A 16,329-nucleotide genomic window follows, 5' to 3' on the forward strand; every position below is an offset into this window, starting at 1 on the left:
TTGTGCCAAACTAATTTGGCCACAGGGCCAGTGAGACACCTTTCATTTACAAAGCTCAGACAACCTTTCAGTCCTATCCTGCTACTTCACCTGGTAGGACAGAAGGGTGTAGCTTCTAACAACCTATAGAACTTTCCCCTTACAATGTTCCCTTAAGCCTTTTAAAACGAAAATAGTTTCCTAAGGACGGTGAATAAATTTCAGGATGCTACTCCTCCACTTCCAATGCACAGGAACAAATCACTAAGCGCAAAAGTTTGGCCAAAGTCATAAGTGTTTTTGTCTTTTAAAGTAATATTCTTGCAAGGAAATTAAGAAACTGCGGTAGAAAAGGACGTCAGGCAAGCAGGGTGGGCGGGTGCAGGACTCCAAACTGTAAGAAAAAAGAATGTGGAAAGAGCTTTTAAGAAAAAAAAAAAACCCAGCTGCATCCGTCCTTGATTTAATGGGCAAAAGTTGTATGCAAGATGCAGGCGTTCCAATTTGCCCATCAGTGGAAGGTGGTTGGAGCCAACATCGGGTTTTTCTCCAAGCCAACCGAAGAAACGATTAGGAGTTGAAGACTCTGCCTTTATTAACAAATTGGAGGCAGGATCTTTCACGTGAGTGTCCACCACCGAGCCCACTGGCACCAGGAGGGGCCCGGGTCCACCTGGCCGGGCCTCCTAGCACGGCCCTCTCGGAACTGGAGGGGATCCGCTAGCGTGCGCCCACGGCCGCTTCCTTTCGGGCCGACCCGCCCTGCGCCTAGCGGCCGCAGCGCTGGCACTCGGGCGCCCGTCCCCCGGGTTTACCATTTCACCCCTCCTTCCCTCCCGGGCGCCGCGCCGAGTGGCGTGGTTTTCCCGCCCACTCCCGAGGTGGTGCTGGTGAGGCCGGGAATTGCATGCAGGGCCTCCCCGCTTTGGGGAGCCCTGGAATCCGGGCCCGCGCGCTCTCTCTCTCTCACCCCACCAGACACGCTGCTGGGGACGCCTAGGGGGGAGGGGGCTCCAAAGGGGGCTGGGGTTTGTTTCAGGACACTCCCCGTCAGAGATTCAGCTTCTGAGCAAAGTCTGAACTTGTCCTCGACCTTCCCCAGCCCCGCCGCCTCTGGTGCCAGAGACGCCCAGCAGCCGGCCCAGCCTCGGACCGGCAAGTTAGCCAGGGCCGACCCCGACGGGCGCGGACCCAGATAGCGCTGGGAGGAAGCGCTCGGCACCCCCCTCCCCCCTCCGCGCGCCGGGCCGGAGGGCCTGGAGGGGGGGCAGGGGGGGTTGGTTGAGGGGGCGGAAGGCTAGCCCCGCGGCAGGAAGAGTGCGCTGGCCCCGAGCTCCGCCTCCCGGCCGTCCGCACAGCCAGGCCGGCGCGTTGAGTGACAGCGGCCGAGGGCGCGGCGCCCGGGCCGCGAGGGGCGGTGCCGCGCGCGCTGATTGGCGCGGGCTCGGGGGCGGGGAGCGCGGGGGCGGGCCGGGGGCGGGGAGCGGCGCTGGGCGCCCGAGCTGCGGGCGCGCGGAGAGGAGTCGCCCGCAGCTGGAGCGGAGTTGGAGGCGGCCGGGGCCGCGGCGAGGGCAGCGGAGAGCGCGGGCTTGGAAGGCGTCGAGCGGCGCTCGGGATCCGCCGCAGGCCGGTCGGAGGAGGCAGGTCCGAGGCGCGTGGGAGCGCTGCGCGTAGGAGGCCGCCACTGCAGCCCGGGTCCAGCAGAGGAAGGAAGCCGGCAGGCGGGGGAGGTAGGCAGCGGTAGCCGCGGGTCTGTGTGTGTGTGTGTGTGTGTGTGTGTGTGTGTGTGCGCGCGCGCGCGCGCGCTGCTCTCTGTGTGTGTCTTTGCGTGTGTGTGTGTGTGTGTGAGCGCGCGCGTGTGTGCGCGCGTGTCTGTGTGTGTGTGCGCGCTCCGGCGGAGGGGTAGGGGACCGGTGCGTGTGCGCCGCTGCCGCTCTCTTCCTCTCTTCCTGTCACCGGCAACCCGCTTCTCCTGCAGCACCCCCGAGCCGGGGTGAGGAGGAAGGGGTGTGTGTGTGGGGGGGGGGGGGGGGAGTTTGTGTGAAACGAGCCGATTGCCGGCGCTCCGGGTCGCGGGGATCACTCGCCTGCCGGGCAGCGGCCGGCTCCCCTCGTGGCCAGCGTCCTGCGTGCTCCGGGCCAACTCCTGGCGCGTGTTTCCTGGGTCCTGCGAGCTGGTGCCGCACGCCGCCGGCGCGTTGGTCCCCGGAGTTGCAGGCGATTTCGATTTTCCCCCCCTCATCCACTTCCCCCTCCCCGCCTTAGATCACTGCCCACTTCTGAGGGTCGCCCCGTGGCCGGGTGGCCGTTTGCCTGGGCCTCTCCCTGGAGGACCCGAGGCCGAGAGCGCTCGGGCCGCCGCCTCCCCCTCGCTCCCCCGCGGCCCGCCAGCTGCAGCCAGGGTCGGTGCCCGGGCACTTCCCCGGGGCGGGCGGGGCGACGGGGGGTCCCCGGCGCTCGCCCCCAGCCCCCGCCCTCCGGAGTTGACCTCCCTCCTCTTCCGGGGTGGGGGAAGTGTGCTGCGGGCCCCGGGTCGCCGGGGCTCTCTCTCGCCCCGCGGGCGCGGGGCAGGTTGTTGGAACCACATTTCATGGGATCTTGTGGAACCGCCCGGAAATCCAGGGTTTGTGTGTGTGTGTGCGTGTGTGTGTGTGAGTGTGTTTTGTAACGCGGGACCAGACTGGCGGGACCTGCCCAGCAATATGGAGCCGGTCGCGGAGAGCAAGAAAAACGTGCAAAAAAACCAAAAAACCCAACACAAAACCACCCCGAGCTCCTATAGAGGGAGGTTGGGGCGGGGGTGGGGGGGTGTTGTCTGGAAACCGCAGCTTTCACACTCACTTCCCAAGGCCAGAAAGTGCCCCACACAGATGAGAAGACAAAGAGAACCGAACAGTTCAGGCTAAGCGACCCCAGGCCAGAAATATACTTTGATAACCAGAACCGGAGCTTGAAATGCAAGGGTGTGCGCGACCTGGCTGTTGCATGTTGGGTGCTCAGTGTGCGCGAACTGGGTTTGGGCACATTCTTATTTTTTGTCCGGGAGCTGTTACTATGAAAGATCTCACCTCCGCCGTTAAGTCCAGGTGGGGTAGCGGCGCTGTTGGAGTCTTGAGTTTAACACTCTTGTCTCTCTCTCCTCTCACTCTCTCTTTTGAAAAATGAATTTAGTAGAGGGAGGGGTAGTGAGTGAGTGAGTGTGTGTGTGTGTGTTTGTGTGTGTGTGTGTGTGTGTGTGTTGGGGGGCGTCCTCGTCTTCCTCTTTGTCATTCAGAGCGAAGTACGAATGGGTAAAGCAAATCCATGGGTAAAGCAATTCCGGGTTTCCAACGCAGCGCGCAATTGTCATATATTTCAGTGTGTCGAGTTTTCCAGTCTTTTAGTTCCTAGGCGGAAGGTTCAGAAAATTTATTGACTCTGACTTTTGGTAAAGTTGTATTTTTCAAATATTTCCATCATTGCATTTTGGCAACTTTTGTGAAGGTTAGGTATTGGCGCCTAGGCCAGCCAGGTTCCTATCTGAGTAATACATTTTCAGAGTGTATAAATCATTGGGAATTTGGTGAGTTCTGTGCAGGAAGAAGGCTACAAACATCCTTTGGCCTGGAGAAAAAGAGGAGGAAGGCCCCCCAGCTGTATTGTTTTGTGATATGTTACACTGTTCTGGAACAGTGAAAGTGGTTGATTTTGATTTTGCTAGGGACTTGAGTGGGCACTACAAAAAAAAGTACTTTTTTTTTTAACCCCCAGTCCTTAGTGTTCGGTAAGGTGTACTTGGTTCCGAATGATACTTAAACTGAACAGGCCAGTGGTGAGGTGCCTTCCTTGCCTTGTCTGGTTCTTTATCAGTTGCAGGTTGGTATCGGAGAGTCATACTCATTTTTTTTGTATAGAATATAGAATTTTATGACTGGGAGAAAGTTTTGTATCTGGTGGTGACTTTCAAAGTCACCACCAGATGCATGCTTGCTTTTGACTTTCATCTTGATTTGGTTCTTGTTCCTGTCTGGTGCATAACAACTCTGCATTATATGCACCACTATCTGCTATTTTATCTGCTTTTGTAAAATGATAATCACATGTCTTTTTCACATCCTGATTGTCACGGGATGGAGAGGGGCATATTACTCTTCCCTCTGAAAGAGTTTTGTAGTCTTTCTTGGCTTAAAAAATTATTATTATTATTATTAAGATACCATATCTGCAGCATAAAATGACCATAGGAAACAGAAGTGATACGAAAGTTATGGGTAATACTTATTTTGGTTATTGACAGTGGTGATTGGTAGTCTGTATACGTTTTACACTTAACCTGATTTTTGTATACACTGTATACACTTAACCTGATTTTTGAAGGGTTCATTATGTCTTAAATGTAAGTTTACTCTTACATACCCAACTTTTGTGCTGTTAAGTGTTGTCATACTTTTAATTCATTTTTCTCCATGAATGTTTAGTAATTATTCTGACTGGTATGTTGGCCATTTTTACCTCCCTCTCCACCCACCCACCCCCTGTTAACTCCGGGGGCGCTTCTAAAATGTCATCTACTCTGAAAGATTGTCTACATATTCTTGGATATTTTATCTCAGTTTTCATTGTTTTTGCTTTATATCATTTTCCAAATGTGTTAATTGAATAAGGAGATGGTTGAATAAGAGGATTTTAAAAATATTTTATAGTCAGAATATAGAAAAAGCTGAGATTAAGTTTTTGTTTGGCTTTCAGTTCTTTCACAATTGAAACTTTCTCAATGCAGAAGAAATTAGAAAGTTTTTGGGGGGTATTTATACATTTTAGAAAAAGTCCACTTTTGGAGGTATTGGTTTCTAAAATCAACTGAATGGCACATCTTAGTTTCGGTGGAAACCTAAGATGACAACTGCTTGCCATTGGCAGGAGAGTTTAATTCAGTTTTTAATCTTAGAACATGCAATAAATTTTGTCACAGTTTTTAGTAAAATGCTTATGTTGTGATTCATTGAAAACTATTCTTGAATTTATTACTTTTTCCCTTGCCTTGACCTCCACACAGTGTGATTACTTGATTCTGCAATGCGCTTATTGGAATTACTGTCTTAAATGGTGGTGCTTAAAAGTCATTTCATGTACATTATGCCAAATGAACTGAAAAAAAAAAGTAGACTGTAATTGCTCCAGAACTTGTCTACTTGGCCTGTTGAGTTTTTTTTGTTTGGTTGGTTGGTTTGGGGACCACATCTGGTGGTGCAGTGCTCAGGGCTTACTCCTGGCTCTGTGCTCAATGACCATGCCTGATGGGGCTCAGGGGACTATTTGGGGTGTCTGCGATTGAACCAGGTCTACCACCAGCAAGGCAAGAGCCTTTCTCACTCTACTATCTTCTTCCCCTGCTTTAGTCTTTTGAAAGGATAGAAAGAGTACAATATAGCTTTCACTGCAGAAAAAGAAAATTTTACATCTATGGAGACTTTTGCCTGCCTTGCTTTGTTTTCCTTAAAGTAAATCAAATACATAACCCACAGGCACCTGTCCTCACAATAGTTTTCAGGGTAAAGATCACTCAGAGTGTTGAAGTTGCAGGCATCGGCCCTGAGAGTGAGGCGCGTGGCCGAGTGGTCACTGAGCAGTGTGCCTCTCTTCTGGGCTCCTTGCCTGCCTTGTGGAGCTGGGAGGTCCTGGAGGGTCCTTGACGCATGGATCCAGGAGCTGGAGCTGTAACTTGAGGGCAGCTGCTCTTCGTTCCTGGAGGATTGCATTAGGGGCTGTCATCTGACTGCAGGCAGCTAGACAGCAGCCTCCAAGCCCCTTCGCACAGGAATTTTGTCCCCTCTCACACACACTCCCTGGGCCCCTCCCAGGTCTCCCCTGCCCAGTTCTGTGAGCCGCCCTCTCCCTCTGCTGGGGAGAGAAATAGATGGGCAAAGTCCCCAGGCAGCCTTTATCTCTCTATCAATTTACATTGAGAAGGAATGGAGACAGCAGAGAATTTTATTTTGGCTAGCCCCTGGATCCATGAGAACTGTTTGTGTAGCATTTAATGGGGGTGTGAAAGAAAAGCCTCAGCACTTATCTGTTCCTGTTTTGTTTCATAGTATTTTTATCTGTTCCTGTTTTAAATCTGATTGTATTAAAAGACCTGAAGTGGTATTCAAAACTCCTGGCAATAATAGTCACAGCCAGGTCAACAAGAAGAATATCAGTGCTGCAGTTCACTACTTTAGTAACTTTTGGCAGATTATTTGGTATGTCTGTCCTTTATTTTTTCATCTGTAAAATGGGGATAATAATTGTACCAGGAGTGGTCGGAGGGATTCGGTGTGTGCCAGTGTGTGCACCACTCTGAAAACAATGCCTGACTGTTAGTAGACACAGTGTCAGGGTTAATTATATCAAGCTGTAAATATCAGGCATCTCAGAGCTTTGTATATGTAATTTTTCTTAATCCTCATAGTAACCCTACGAAGTGTAAGTTTGCTTTTTATATCTGTTTCGCAGCTGACACAGTTGTACCTCAGAGAGGTGTCCCAGTATCTAGGCACTGAAGTTGAGTTTTGGCCCAGTGCCCCAACTTCTTGTTAAGATTTGTTTTTTGTTTGAGAGGTGGTGGTGGTGGGGGGGGGTGTTGGGGCACACCTGGCCGTGTTTAGGGCTTATCCTGGCTCTGCACTGAGGGATCACTTCTGGTAGGCTTCGAGGACCATTTGGGATGCAGGGGATCAAACCTTGGTGGGAAGGCAAGCACCCTTCCCATTGTACTGTCTCTCTAGCTCCATCATTTACATTTATGCAGAGAAGCATCACGTTTACACAAGAAGGAAGGACATTTGTGATCATTTGCTTCCATCCTCCCTCTGTCTGGCCACCGCCTCTGGGCTGCCTACCTGGGATCACAGAGAGAAACAGAAGGGTCAGTTCCACCGCCTTCTGAGGTTGCTGGTCCTTGTTTTTCAGGTTCAAAGCTACAGAGTGAGCGTCTTTGTGCCAGGATGCCGGTCAGAGTGGAGAGTAGGCTGTCTTCCCTTCGGTGCTTGATCATCTCACACTTGGCTTTTCGCCGGCCTTGTTGTTTCGCCTTGTCCCGACCTTAAACCCAGTCCGTAAAGTGGTGCAGCACACCCCATCTTCTCCGCTGGGTACAGACTCAGCCCTGAGTGTGGCTGGCCGCAGGCTACACATTCTTGCTCTGTGTGAAAATCAGGGTTGTCTGTGATTCAGGCCACCCTCTGTGCCCATTGTTTTTATTTTAACTGGAATAGAACTCACCTGCCATAAAATTGACCCTGAGCCCATGGTATGACAATTAGGAACTGTCGTATTTCCAAGAAGACCATAGCTGATTTTCACTGGCATTTTAACTCATTTTTATGAATTACATGACACCAGATTTAAAAATGGCAAGTTTTAAAAATAATTTGTTGGAAGACAGCGGGAATTGAGATCGGGGGCTTGCTTGCCCTAGACTCTGACAGAGGATAGAACGTAAAGAGACCCAGGACCCCTCCCTCCCTCCTTCCACCCACCCAAGCTCTTATCTGAACGAAAGGCTCAGTTTTTGACTCCCCCACCTCTTCTAAACTGCTCATTTCATTGTGGGATAAAATTACATCAGCTAGATAGGTAGGTGCTAGTATATCTCAAACATAGCTTAAGTTCCCCTTTATTCCTACTTTCGCCACCAAGTTTACTAAATCTCTGCTCTTTTTGAAAGTGGAGTGAGCAAGTCAGATCAGGTCGGAAAGCTTGTCGAGGAGCTTTGCATGGTTATTTGCCAGAAAGCGGGTGGGTCGGAGAGTTACGTCAGAATGTTCAAGGGGGTATACATTAAGTCAAGGATTGAAATGACAGCTCCTCTCCACCCTATCCTGGATCCAGAGATAGAACCCGGGGGCTCACATCTGTGAGGCATGGACCATCTGCCCCTGGCCCTCGGGAACGGTTCTAGCTTGAAGAACAGAAAGGAAGTGGCTTGTTTTCATAGCAAACGTGTGCTGTGACTCTGCTGTTGTAGGTAGTCTTGAAAACAGTGAGTTCCAAGGTGGGGGCTACCACTCCTTAGGGGCTGGGTGCTAGAATGCAGGGGAATGGGGTTGCAAGTAGCCTGGGCTGTAAGAGGGGGTTACCTTTGTTGACTTAAGGCAGATTTCCAGAGGGGTGCTGAGTAATTATTTTCTTCCTGACAAAAGGGTGGTACGCCAAATAAGTGAGAATTCATGCTTTAAAAAAACACTGGAGGTGGAGAGATAGTATAGTGGGTAGGGCATTTGTGTAGCCCCTGGCTGAGCCAGGTTCGATTCCCTGAGCACAGAGCCTGAGGTAAACTCTGAGTGCTGCTGAGTGTGGCCTCCCCAGCCCCGCAGATAAAAATATGGAAAGGTGGGCATCAAAGAGGATTCTTTGAACTGTTGCCTATGATACGGGTAGGAAGTTAATTTGTTAATTGTTGATATTATTCATTAATATCTTTTGTTACTGCAACTGGTGTGTATGTTAGCTTGGATTCTATATGTATAAAAACTACTTTGATTCTTTGAAAACATTGATTTGGGAATGGTGAATACTATCTACCTATTAAAAACCTTTACTGTGTGAGTAATTGCGTTGGGACTGGATAGACATAATTCAAGGGGCAGATACAGCCAGGAAGTTTGGGGTGCAGTTTTGTGAATGTGGGCTCCAGTCTCCTCTTGATTTGCATGTAACCCCTGTTTCCAGTCTCATCTCAGGAGAGCTGCGGGGGAAGGGATGGGAGCTGTCCTGCAGTTGGCCCGGGGTCCCCTTCACACAGCCCCCTAGGTGGAGCTGTTGGAGATTCTGTGCAGAGGCTCAGACACAGATGCCAGGGAAGATTACAGGTGGCAGAAGCTATAGCTCCTAGCGCAGAAATGGGCTGGATTCCAGAAGTGGGCAGCCTGCCAGCAGGGATGTGCCCAGGATTCTTTTATGCACTCGTTGATGGACTTCTTTGGCAAGGCAGCCTTTTCTTGAAATCTCTTTGGGAGGGAATTGGCCACGTCCTGCGGTGTCTGATGGGCTCTCGGCTGTGTTTGAATCTCTCCTTTCTGTGCAGGAGCATGTGCAAGAGTCGGACACTCTGGGGAAGGCTGTGGCACAGCCTGTAAGCCAGAGACATTCCAGGAGAGCCACAGCGGTCAGGGTGCAAGCTGGAAGGCCGTGTCCTTGAGCTCATGGACCTGCCGGGCTGTCCTTGTGCCTCCAGGACAGGGAGCTGAGTTTGGGCAGAAAGACCTTGTGGTGTTGAAAGTGGAACTCTAAGAGCAGGGAATGTAGCGCAAAGGGCTCGAGCGAAGGTCTTCCTGATGGGAGTCCCCGAGTTTGATCTCTGTTTCCTGCGGACCCAGTTCCCAAGCATCACTTGTGTGGCCCTGGGGATTCCTGTCCCCTTCCTCTCTCCGCCCCCCAGCCCCAGCTTGGCTGGACCCAAGCACTGAACTGTCAGACCTGCACTGCTAAGGGAAAGGAGCACCAGGAGTGGCCTCCAGATGCTGAGCACTACTGGGGAAGGCCCCTTCTAAAGGAAGGGAGGGAGGGAGGGGAAGAAAGAGGGTGGAAGGGGAGGGGAGAGCATGGGCGGGACTCTGGGGCCACTGCTCTGGAACTGAGAGCTGCATCCTCCTTTCTGTTGCCAGGTGCTACTCTCCTGCAGCTCATGTTCCCCCTCCTAAAGAGAGAATGTTGAGTGAAACTTCTTTGTGGTCATCTGAAGCATTACTTCTTAAATTGTGGGTTGTGACCCCCCTGGGGGGCCGTGTGACAGTGTGAGGGGTTGCCAAGGAAAAAAAACAAAACACGAAACAATACACTGTTTCTGAACTTTCAGTCATCCAAATTGGCCACTTCATAACTTCAAGGTGTTTCGCCCCCAGGACAAGGGGTGGCAATGGTTAGAATGGTTGAAGAAGCTCTGTCCCCGCGTGTATGCAAGCACAGACTAGCTGGCACTCACCAGGTGCTGACCGAACGGGTTAATGCCCGCGGCTCCCAGTGCACGAAAGGCGGTGAGGACAGCAGTTAATGACAGACATGCCCGTCATTAAAATGGGCATGGCAGGCCGGAGAATGTGCGAGTTCCCCACCCTGAGAAGCCAGGCCTTCTCAGTCCGTCCCTGTCATGTGACTCAGTTGCCATCCAAATAAATGACTAGTCCATATTCTTCCTCTTCTGCTGCCACGCTGCTTGCAAGCACCTAAGGACCCTGAGTCACAGCTGACCTTGAGTTGTTCCACATTGGTCTTCCTGGCTCTCACTGTGGAGTCTCAGAAGATTGGAATGGTATGTTCTCCTTAAAAACCTTAGGTTATGAAAGAGCTGCATTTCTCCCTCCCTCTCTCTCTCTCTCTCTCTCTCTCTCTCTCTAGGCAGGGGTGAGGGACTGGAAGGGTGAGGTAAAAGGACTCTCCCAAATGGTGCTCAGGAGGCCTGGGGATCCCTCCTGAAGATTCTGGCCAGCTGCGCTGCACCCAAGAGTGCTTGGGGCCTCTGGGGATGCACCCACAGATGCTTGTAGGTGTGTAGGTGTGTAGGTGTGTGTGTGTGTGTGTGTGTGTGTGTGTGTGTATGTGTGTGTGTGTGTTGGGGGAGGGATCACTTGACTCTGAGGGCTGAACTGGGGTACTGGGGTCTGCCTCATGCAGCACTGTGCATTAACCTCTGTACTGTCTCCCCAGAGCTGCAGTTTTTCTTCTTCTTTTTTTTTTTTTTTTTTTTTATCAGAAAAAGGGTCCAGGCTTCTACCCAGTCTCCTGCACCAGAAGTAAGGGTGCAATGAGAGATGAGAGCACCGGTGAGATGAGGGAATTAATAGAGACCAATAGATGATGCCCCCATCAATTTTTTTAAATTTTTGCGGGGATAGGGACGAGGTGGGTGGGGGTTGCTACTCGTGAGTCTGAGCCGAAAGTCACCAGAGGTTTCACAAGCTTCAGTTCTTTGTCTCGTTGCACAGATTTAGCTACAGTCGTAAGCACATTTTTAGTTTGGGGAAACTTGGATCTGTTAGACATGGGCCCAGTTCTTCCTACAAAGTCTCCTGGGAAGGAATATGTGTCCTGACATGGATCTGCTTTGAACAGGGCTCGGTGGGAGAGAGCAGGGAGAGGGAGCTAGATCATTATCTACCACATTCTGTTAAGAATCTCACCAAACCCTGCCACTGTATTGAAATAAAGGAAGCGGTAGGCAGCAGCTGGTATAAAATCTCTCAGCCCTACTAGTTGAAGACTTCTTCCAAAAAGACATACATTGCCAGGAAAAGCTAACAAAAATTTCAAGGCAGATTTAGAGGAATTAAATTATTCCTAGGCATCTTGCCTGGTTCCCAGCCATTTAGGGATATGTAAATTTCCGCGTTCTTTAGAGTTCTGTGTCTCATTTATACAGATTACATTAGTGCTAAAAATGAGATTGGCTAGTTTTACATTTTTCTTGTGTGTGTGTGAATTTATGCAGTGAATATTTAATTTGATTCTGTATCAATCAAAAGGAAAGGCTGTCTTCAAACGTCATACAGTTTATTTTTCTCTTATGCTCCACTGGTTGCTTTAGTCTTCTGATGACTGAAATACAAAGTGGAATCCAATTCCAAATTAATATTCTTGCTGCATAAAGATTTCCAGTGTTTGTTTATGCTGCTTTTAATATGTAACTTTCCTGAGAGCATTATTGTATTGCAGCTGAGAGCTTTTAACCGTGTAACACTGAACACTTAACGCTTCTGAATGCCAACATAACAGTCTGTGATTGGAATCTGTTTCCTCTGATGCCTACACTGACTGACGAGAACCTTCAATATTAAACTTTTTAAGGGCTCCACTCTTTTTTTTTTTTCTTTTTGAGTCATACCTGGCGATGCACAGCGGTTACTCCTGGCTCATGCACTCAGGAATTACTCCTGGCAGTGTTCGAGGGACCATATGGGATGCTGGGACTCGAACCTGGGTCCGCCGCGTGCAAGGCAAACACCCAAGGCAAACCCCCTCCCTGCTGTGCTACTGCTCCAGTCCCAGGGCTCTACTCTTCCAAAACTTGTAAAATGATGTCTTTGGTATAGTACCCAGAAGTTGTTGGGGGCAGGGGGTCAGGTGGGGCTGTTTTTATTGTTTTTTTTTTTTTTCTTTTCCCAGCCAGCTAAGCCCAAAGCTTTAGACTGTATGAGGTTGATCTGTAATGCGGAGCGCAGTGTAATGGGGACTCATTATTTTCCCCAGCTGCCCACTCTGACTTACCAAGGTGTGGATCTAGCTTAGAGAACTGCTGACTCTCATTTCTTGGCCTCCAATGTGTAAGCCAACAAACAAAAAAACCCCAAACCACCTTAATTCTCTTCCCCTCTGTAAAAGCTAGCTTCATCCGCAGCAACTGTCCGTTTCCTTTTTCAGTTCTCTAATGCCTGAATTTTTAGTTACAAGGCAACCAGACCAGAATCTGCTTTGTTTCCAAAGCCTGACGACTCTCTCATAATTAGAGCACGGAGTGATGTAGCCTGGCCCCAGTCACCCCTCCTGGATCACAGCCCTGGCTCTTCTTGGTCACTCGCTCACACCTGCACTCTGCCATCAGGAGCCCAGCGGTGTGTTCAGTCCCTCGGGTCTCTTGCGTTAGCCCTTCACCTTTTTTGGGGGGTGGGAGTGGTTGAGGTGGGGGCCTCATGCTCGGGGCTAACCTCAGTACTCAAGGACCATCCCGGGTGCTGGCAGTTGAACCCAGATTGACGGTATACAAGGCCATCTATTTTTCCGCTGTACTCTCTCTTTGGCCCTGATCCTTGTCCTTCCCTTTCTATACCTTCTGCCCTGCCCTAGTTCACGCCCTCATGGCTGCTTGCCCAGATGCCTTTCAAGGCTCTCCTCACCTCTTCCATCCCTGCGCCAGCCCCACCTACACACCACCATGATGACCTTGGGGTGCGTGTCACAGCCGTGGCTCAGCTCTCTTTCAGGTTTTCTTGGAGGCTCCTTGAAGCCAACTGACCTCCCTAGGCTCATAAAAGTCAGCACAGGCATCTGGGAGGTGATGGTGCCCTCAGATCACTTTCCCTCACAGATTCAGTGCTGCTGCTTTGACTTCAGACAGGTTGGACTGCCATTCACCTCTTCCCAGAATGGGACCGTGGCTTGGTGACACTCTCAGGCCATGCCCAGCTCTGTCTCCAGCTTCCTCCAGCTCCTGTGGCCTTGCTGGTGTTTGAACCCTGGAGAGCTTTGACTCTGCGTCTCTTGAGGCACTCACCTAGCATTTCGCCTCCTAATGTTCTTTCTCAGGTCTTATCTCTGAGGTGCATTGCCACATGCCACTGCCCCTCCCTCCCCCGCGAGTGTTCTTAGAAGGCAGGGACTGTCTTACTAATCTTCTATTAGTGTATCCATGGCGTGGCAGGCAGTAGCACTCGGGCCTGAGCTCATGTGCCAATGGGATTAAGGACCTGCTGAATGGAAGTTGAAATTCACATCCACTTGGATGGCAAACCGAGATGTTCATTCATAAACCACGTCTGTTCCTTCTTCTGCTAGGTGACGCCCACGTGTGACACGCCACAGTGACATCAGCCGACAGATGGACAGTGTGACGGGATTGTCAGAAAGGATTGGGCCTCGCCACGTGCATCGGCCAGGAGCCAGCGTGTTGACAGGTTGTTGAGGAGGACGCCGGGGAGAAGACGGAGGAAGCGGAGTCCGGACCTGTGCCACACACCATTGATGGAGGACAGATGGACAGCTGGCTGGCCAGTCACCTCGCCTCCTAAGCCTTCGGAGAGTGGTCCTTTGTCCCTTGCTGGACACTTATCCGGGATCCTTACACCCACCCTGAGTTCGCTCTGCGTAGAAACGTGAAGTCCGACCACAGTGTGCCCTGGGACACATCTGCTGCATGTGACAGATCCGTAGCCATGAGCGCCGAGGGCTACCAGTACCGGGCGCTCTATGAGTACAAAAAGGAGCGGGAAGAAGACATTGACTTGCACTTGGGCGACATCCTGACTGTGAACAAGGGCTCCTTAGTAGCCCTTGGCTTCAGCGAAGGACAGGAAGCTCGGCCCGAAGAAATTGGCTGGTTAAACGGCTATAATGAAACCACGGGGGAGCGAGGGGACTTCCCAGGAACTTATGTAGAATATATCGGGAGGAAAAGAATCTCGCCACCAACACCAAAGCCCCGGCCGCCTCGACCCCTTCCTGTCGCCCCCGGTTCTTCGAAAGCTGAAGTAGACAGTGAGCAGCAAGGTCAGTATTGATGAGTGGTTGCTGTATGGCTTTTGTGCTCTGCCTTGCTCTCCTTTGTCTCTCTCTTCTCTCTCCCTCCTCTCTCTCCTCTCTCTCACCCCCTCTCTCGCTTTAATGGAGAACTTCAGCTTGGGCTGGGCTGTGCATGGTGCTCGGGTAGAAGTTGTTTTGATGACTCGAATAAAAGCAGAACCAATTCCTGCACAGCTAGAAATCTGTGGGGCTGGGGATTATTAATAAATAATTATAAAAAATAGGGAAATGGTATCTGTTTACTGTCTTTAGTACTAATCTAGATATGGCAATCTATCTCATTTCTGGTGTGATAAGGAGTTACATAGTGTAAATCATTGTTTTGTAATAAGACTATTGGGGCAGGGGTGTGTGTGAGGGGGGCATGCCTCATGGTGCTCAGGGGCGTCTCCTAGATTTGTGCTCAGGACTGACCTCCTGGCTGTGCTTGGGAGACAGTGCAGTGCTGGGGATTGAGCTGCAGTCGGCCGCCTTCAAGCTACGTAGGCACCTTACCCCTTGTGCTATCTCTTTGGTCCTAATGAAAGAGGCACTAATGTGACCTAATGTAAGAATGCACAGGACCCAGCAGAGAGGAAGCCAGTGGGCTTATGCTGTAACTCCTGGTTCCCTCTTGGCAGCATAGGCCTGTCCCATGGGTAATAGAGAATGAGGGGCACTCTGCTTCCTGGACGAAGATGACTGTCCCAGTAATACGTGGGAGCCTCGTCTTCCAGGAGAAATCGCTGGGCATTTTCTTTCAGTGGAAGCCACCTTGTTTCAGAACCTCTTGAAATGGTCTCCACTCATGCCTTTTGCACCTTGCTCATTTACAGTGGCATGTTTATGGTGATTCAGTCAGAGACTGCCTGTTGCTTTTGCCAGCCTTATCAAATGATCATTTCCTCACTTGAAAATCTCAAGCCTTTTTTGTCCCAGAAACTCAGACCAGAAGGGGAAGGCGTGTGTTATTTGTTTGTTTATTTGGGGGGCATACCTGGTGATGCTCAGGGGTGACTCCTGGTTATGCACTCAGGAATTACTCTTGGCAGTGCTTCGGGGACCCTATGGGATGCCAGGGATCAAACCTGCCTCAGCTGAGTGCAAGACAAGCACCCTACCAGCTGCTGTGCTATTGCTTCCACCCTGGGAATACCTCTTTAAAACAAGAAGGGGCAGGAGTGGCCATGTGGAGTGGCCATATTGGAAAGAATCTGATAGTGTGTGCCTTATTTTTGCTGGTTTCTTCTTGCACTGGTGAATGACACAATGAGAATAAAGCAGAATGCAAGCATGAAAACCACCATTTAACATTGAGTGACTGTAGGATTGGAAATAGCACAGTAGCACTGTCGTCCCGTTGTTCATCAATTTGCGGGCACCAGTAATGTCTCCATTGTGAGACTTGTTGTTACTGTTTTTGGTATATCGAATACGCCACGGATAGCTTGGCAGGATACTCCTGGTAGCTTGCCAGGCACTCCGAGAGGGATGGAGGAATAGAACCTGGGTCGGTTGCATGCAAGGCAAATGCCCTACCCGCTGTGCTAATGCTTTAGTTCAGGATTGGGAATATTTTGTGAAATTCAAAGAATTTTCTAACAGTGCCATAGAGAAGTGCCTTTCCCTCCTTGGTCCAACCCAGAAGGGATATTTATTCCATAAGTATAACACCATATATTATAAATTTAGTTCAAGTAAGAATCAGCTTGGTGCAGGCTGAAAAGTAGAAGTTGAATTTTCTTTGCAAATGATTCGGAAAACATTGATTCTACATGCACTGATAGGTAATTTTATCCACTATTGTGTGTCTTGCATAATTTCACTTAGATTGATTGTAGGCAGCACAGAATTGTCTTTCTTCATCAGACTATGCATTTGGGGGCCAGAGAGAATCAGCTCAGCAGGCCAAACACGTTTTCCTGGGGAGGTTTCTGGGTTCAGTCCCCAGAATGCCTGATCAGTCCCCCGAGCACCTCTGGAAATGACTTTGAACACTGATCTGGGAGTACCCCTAGCACTATTGAGTGTGGCACAAAAACCCTGTATATTTTAAATCAGACTACTTATTTTTTAAGTTAAAAAGAGTTTTTGTGTTGGCTAAGTTCAAAGGGAAAA

General features: G+C 50.2%; 1 protein-coding gene across 1 annotated transcript in view; it reads left to right on the top strand.

Annotated features, from left to right (window-relative positions):
* Positions 1–1,469: 1,469 nt before the first annotated feature.
* Positions 1,470–16,329, top strand: part of PIK3R1 (phosphoinositide-3-kinase regulatory subunit 1) — a 91,190-nt gene continuing 76,330 nt past the window's right edge. Inside the window, exons 1-2 of the mRNA XM_055124530.1 lie at positions 1,470–1,709; positions 13,489–14,199. Of these exons, the coding sequence (XP_054980505.1) occupies positions 13,866–14,199 (334 nt within the window). The 5' untranslated portion in view covers positions 1,470–1,709; positions 13,489–13,865. The remainder of the gene's footprint in view (positions 1,710–13,488; positions 14,200–16,329) is intronic.

Source organism: Sorex araneus, chromosome 1, assembly GCF_027595985.1.
Source record: "Sorex araneus isolate mSorAra2 chromosome 1, mSorAra2.pri, whole genome shotgun sequence".
Lineage (NCBI taxonomy): Eukaryota > Metazoa > Chordata > Mammalia > Eulipotyphla > Soricidae > Sorex > Sorex araneus.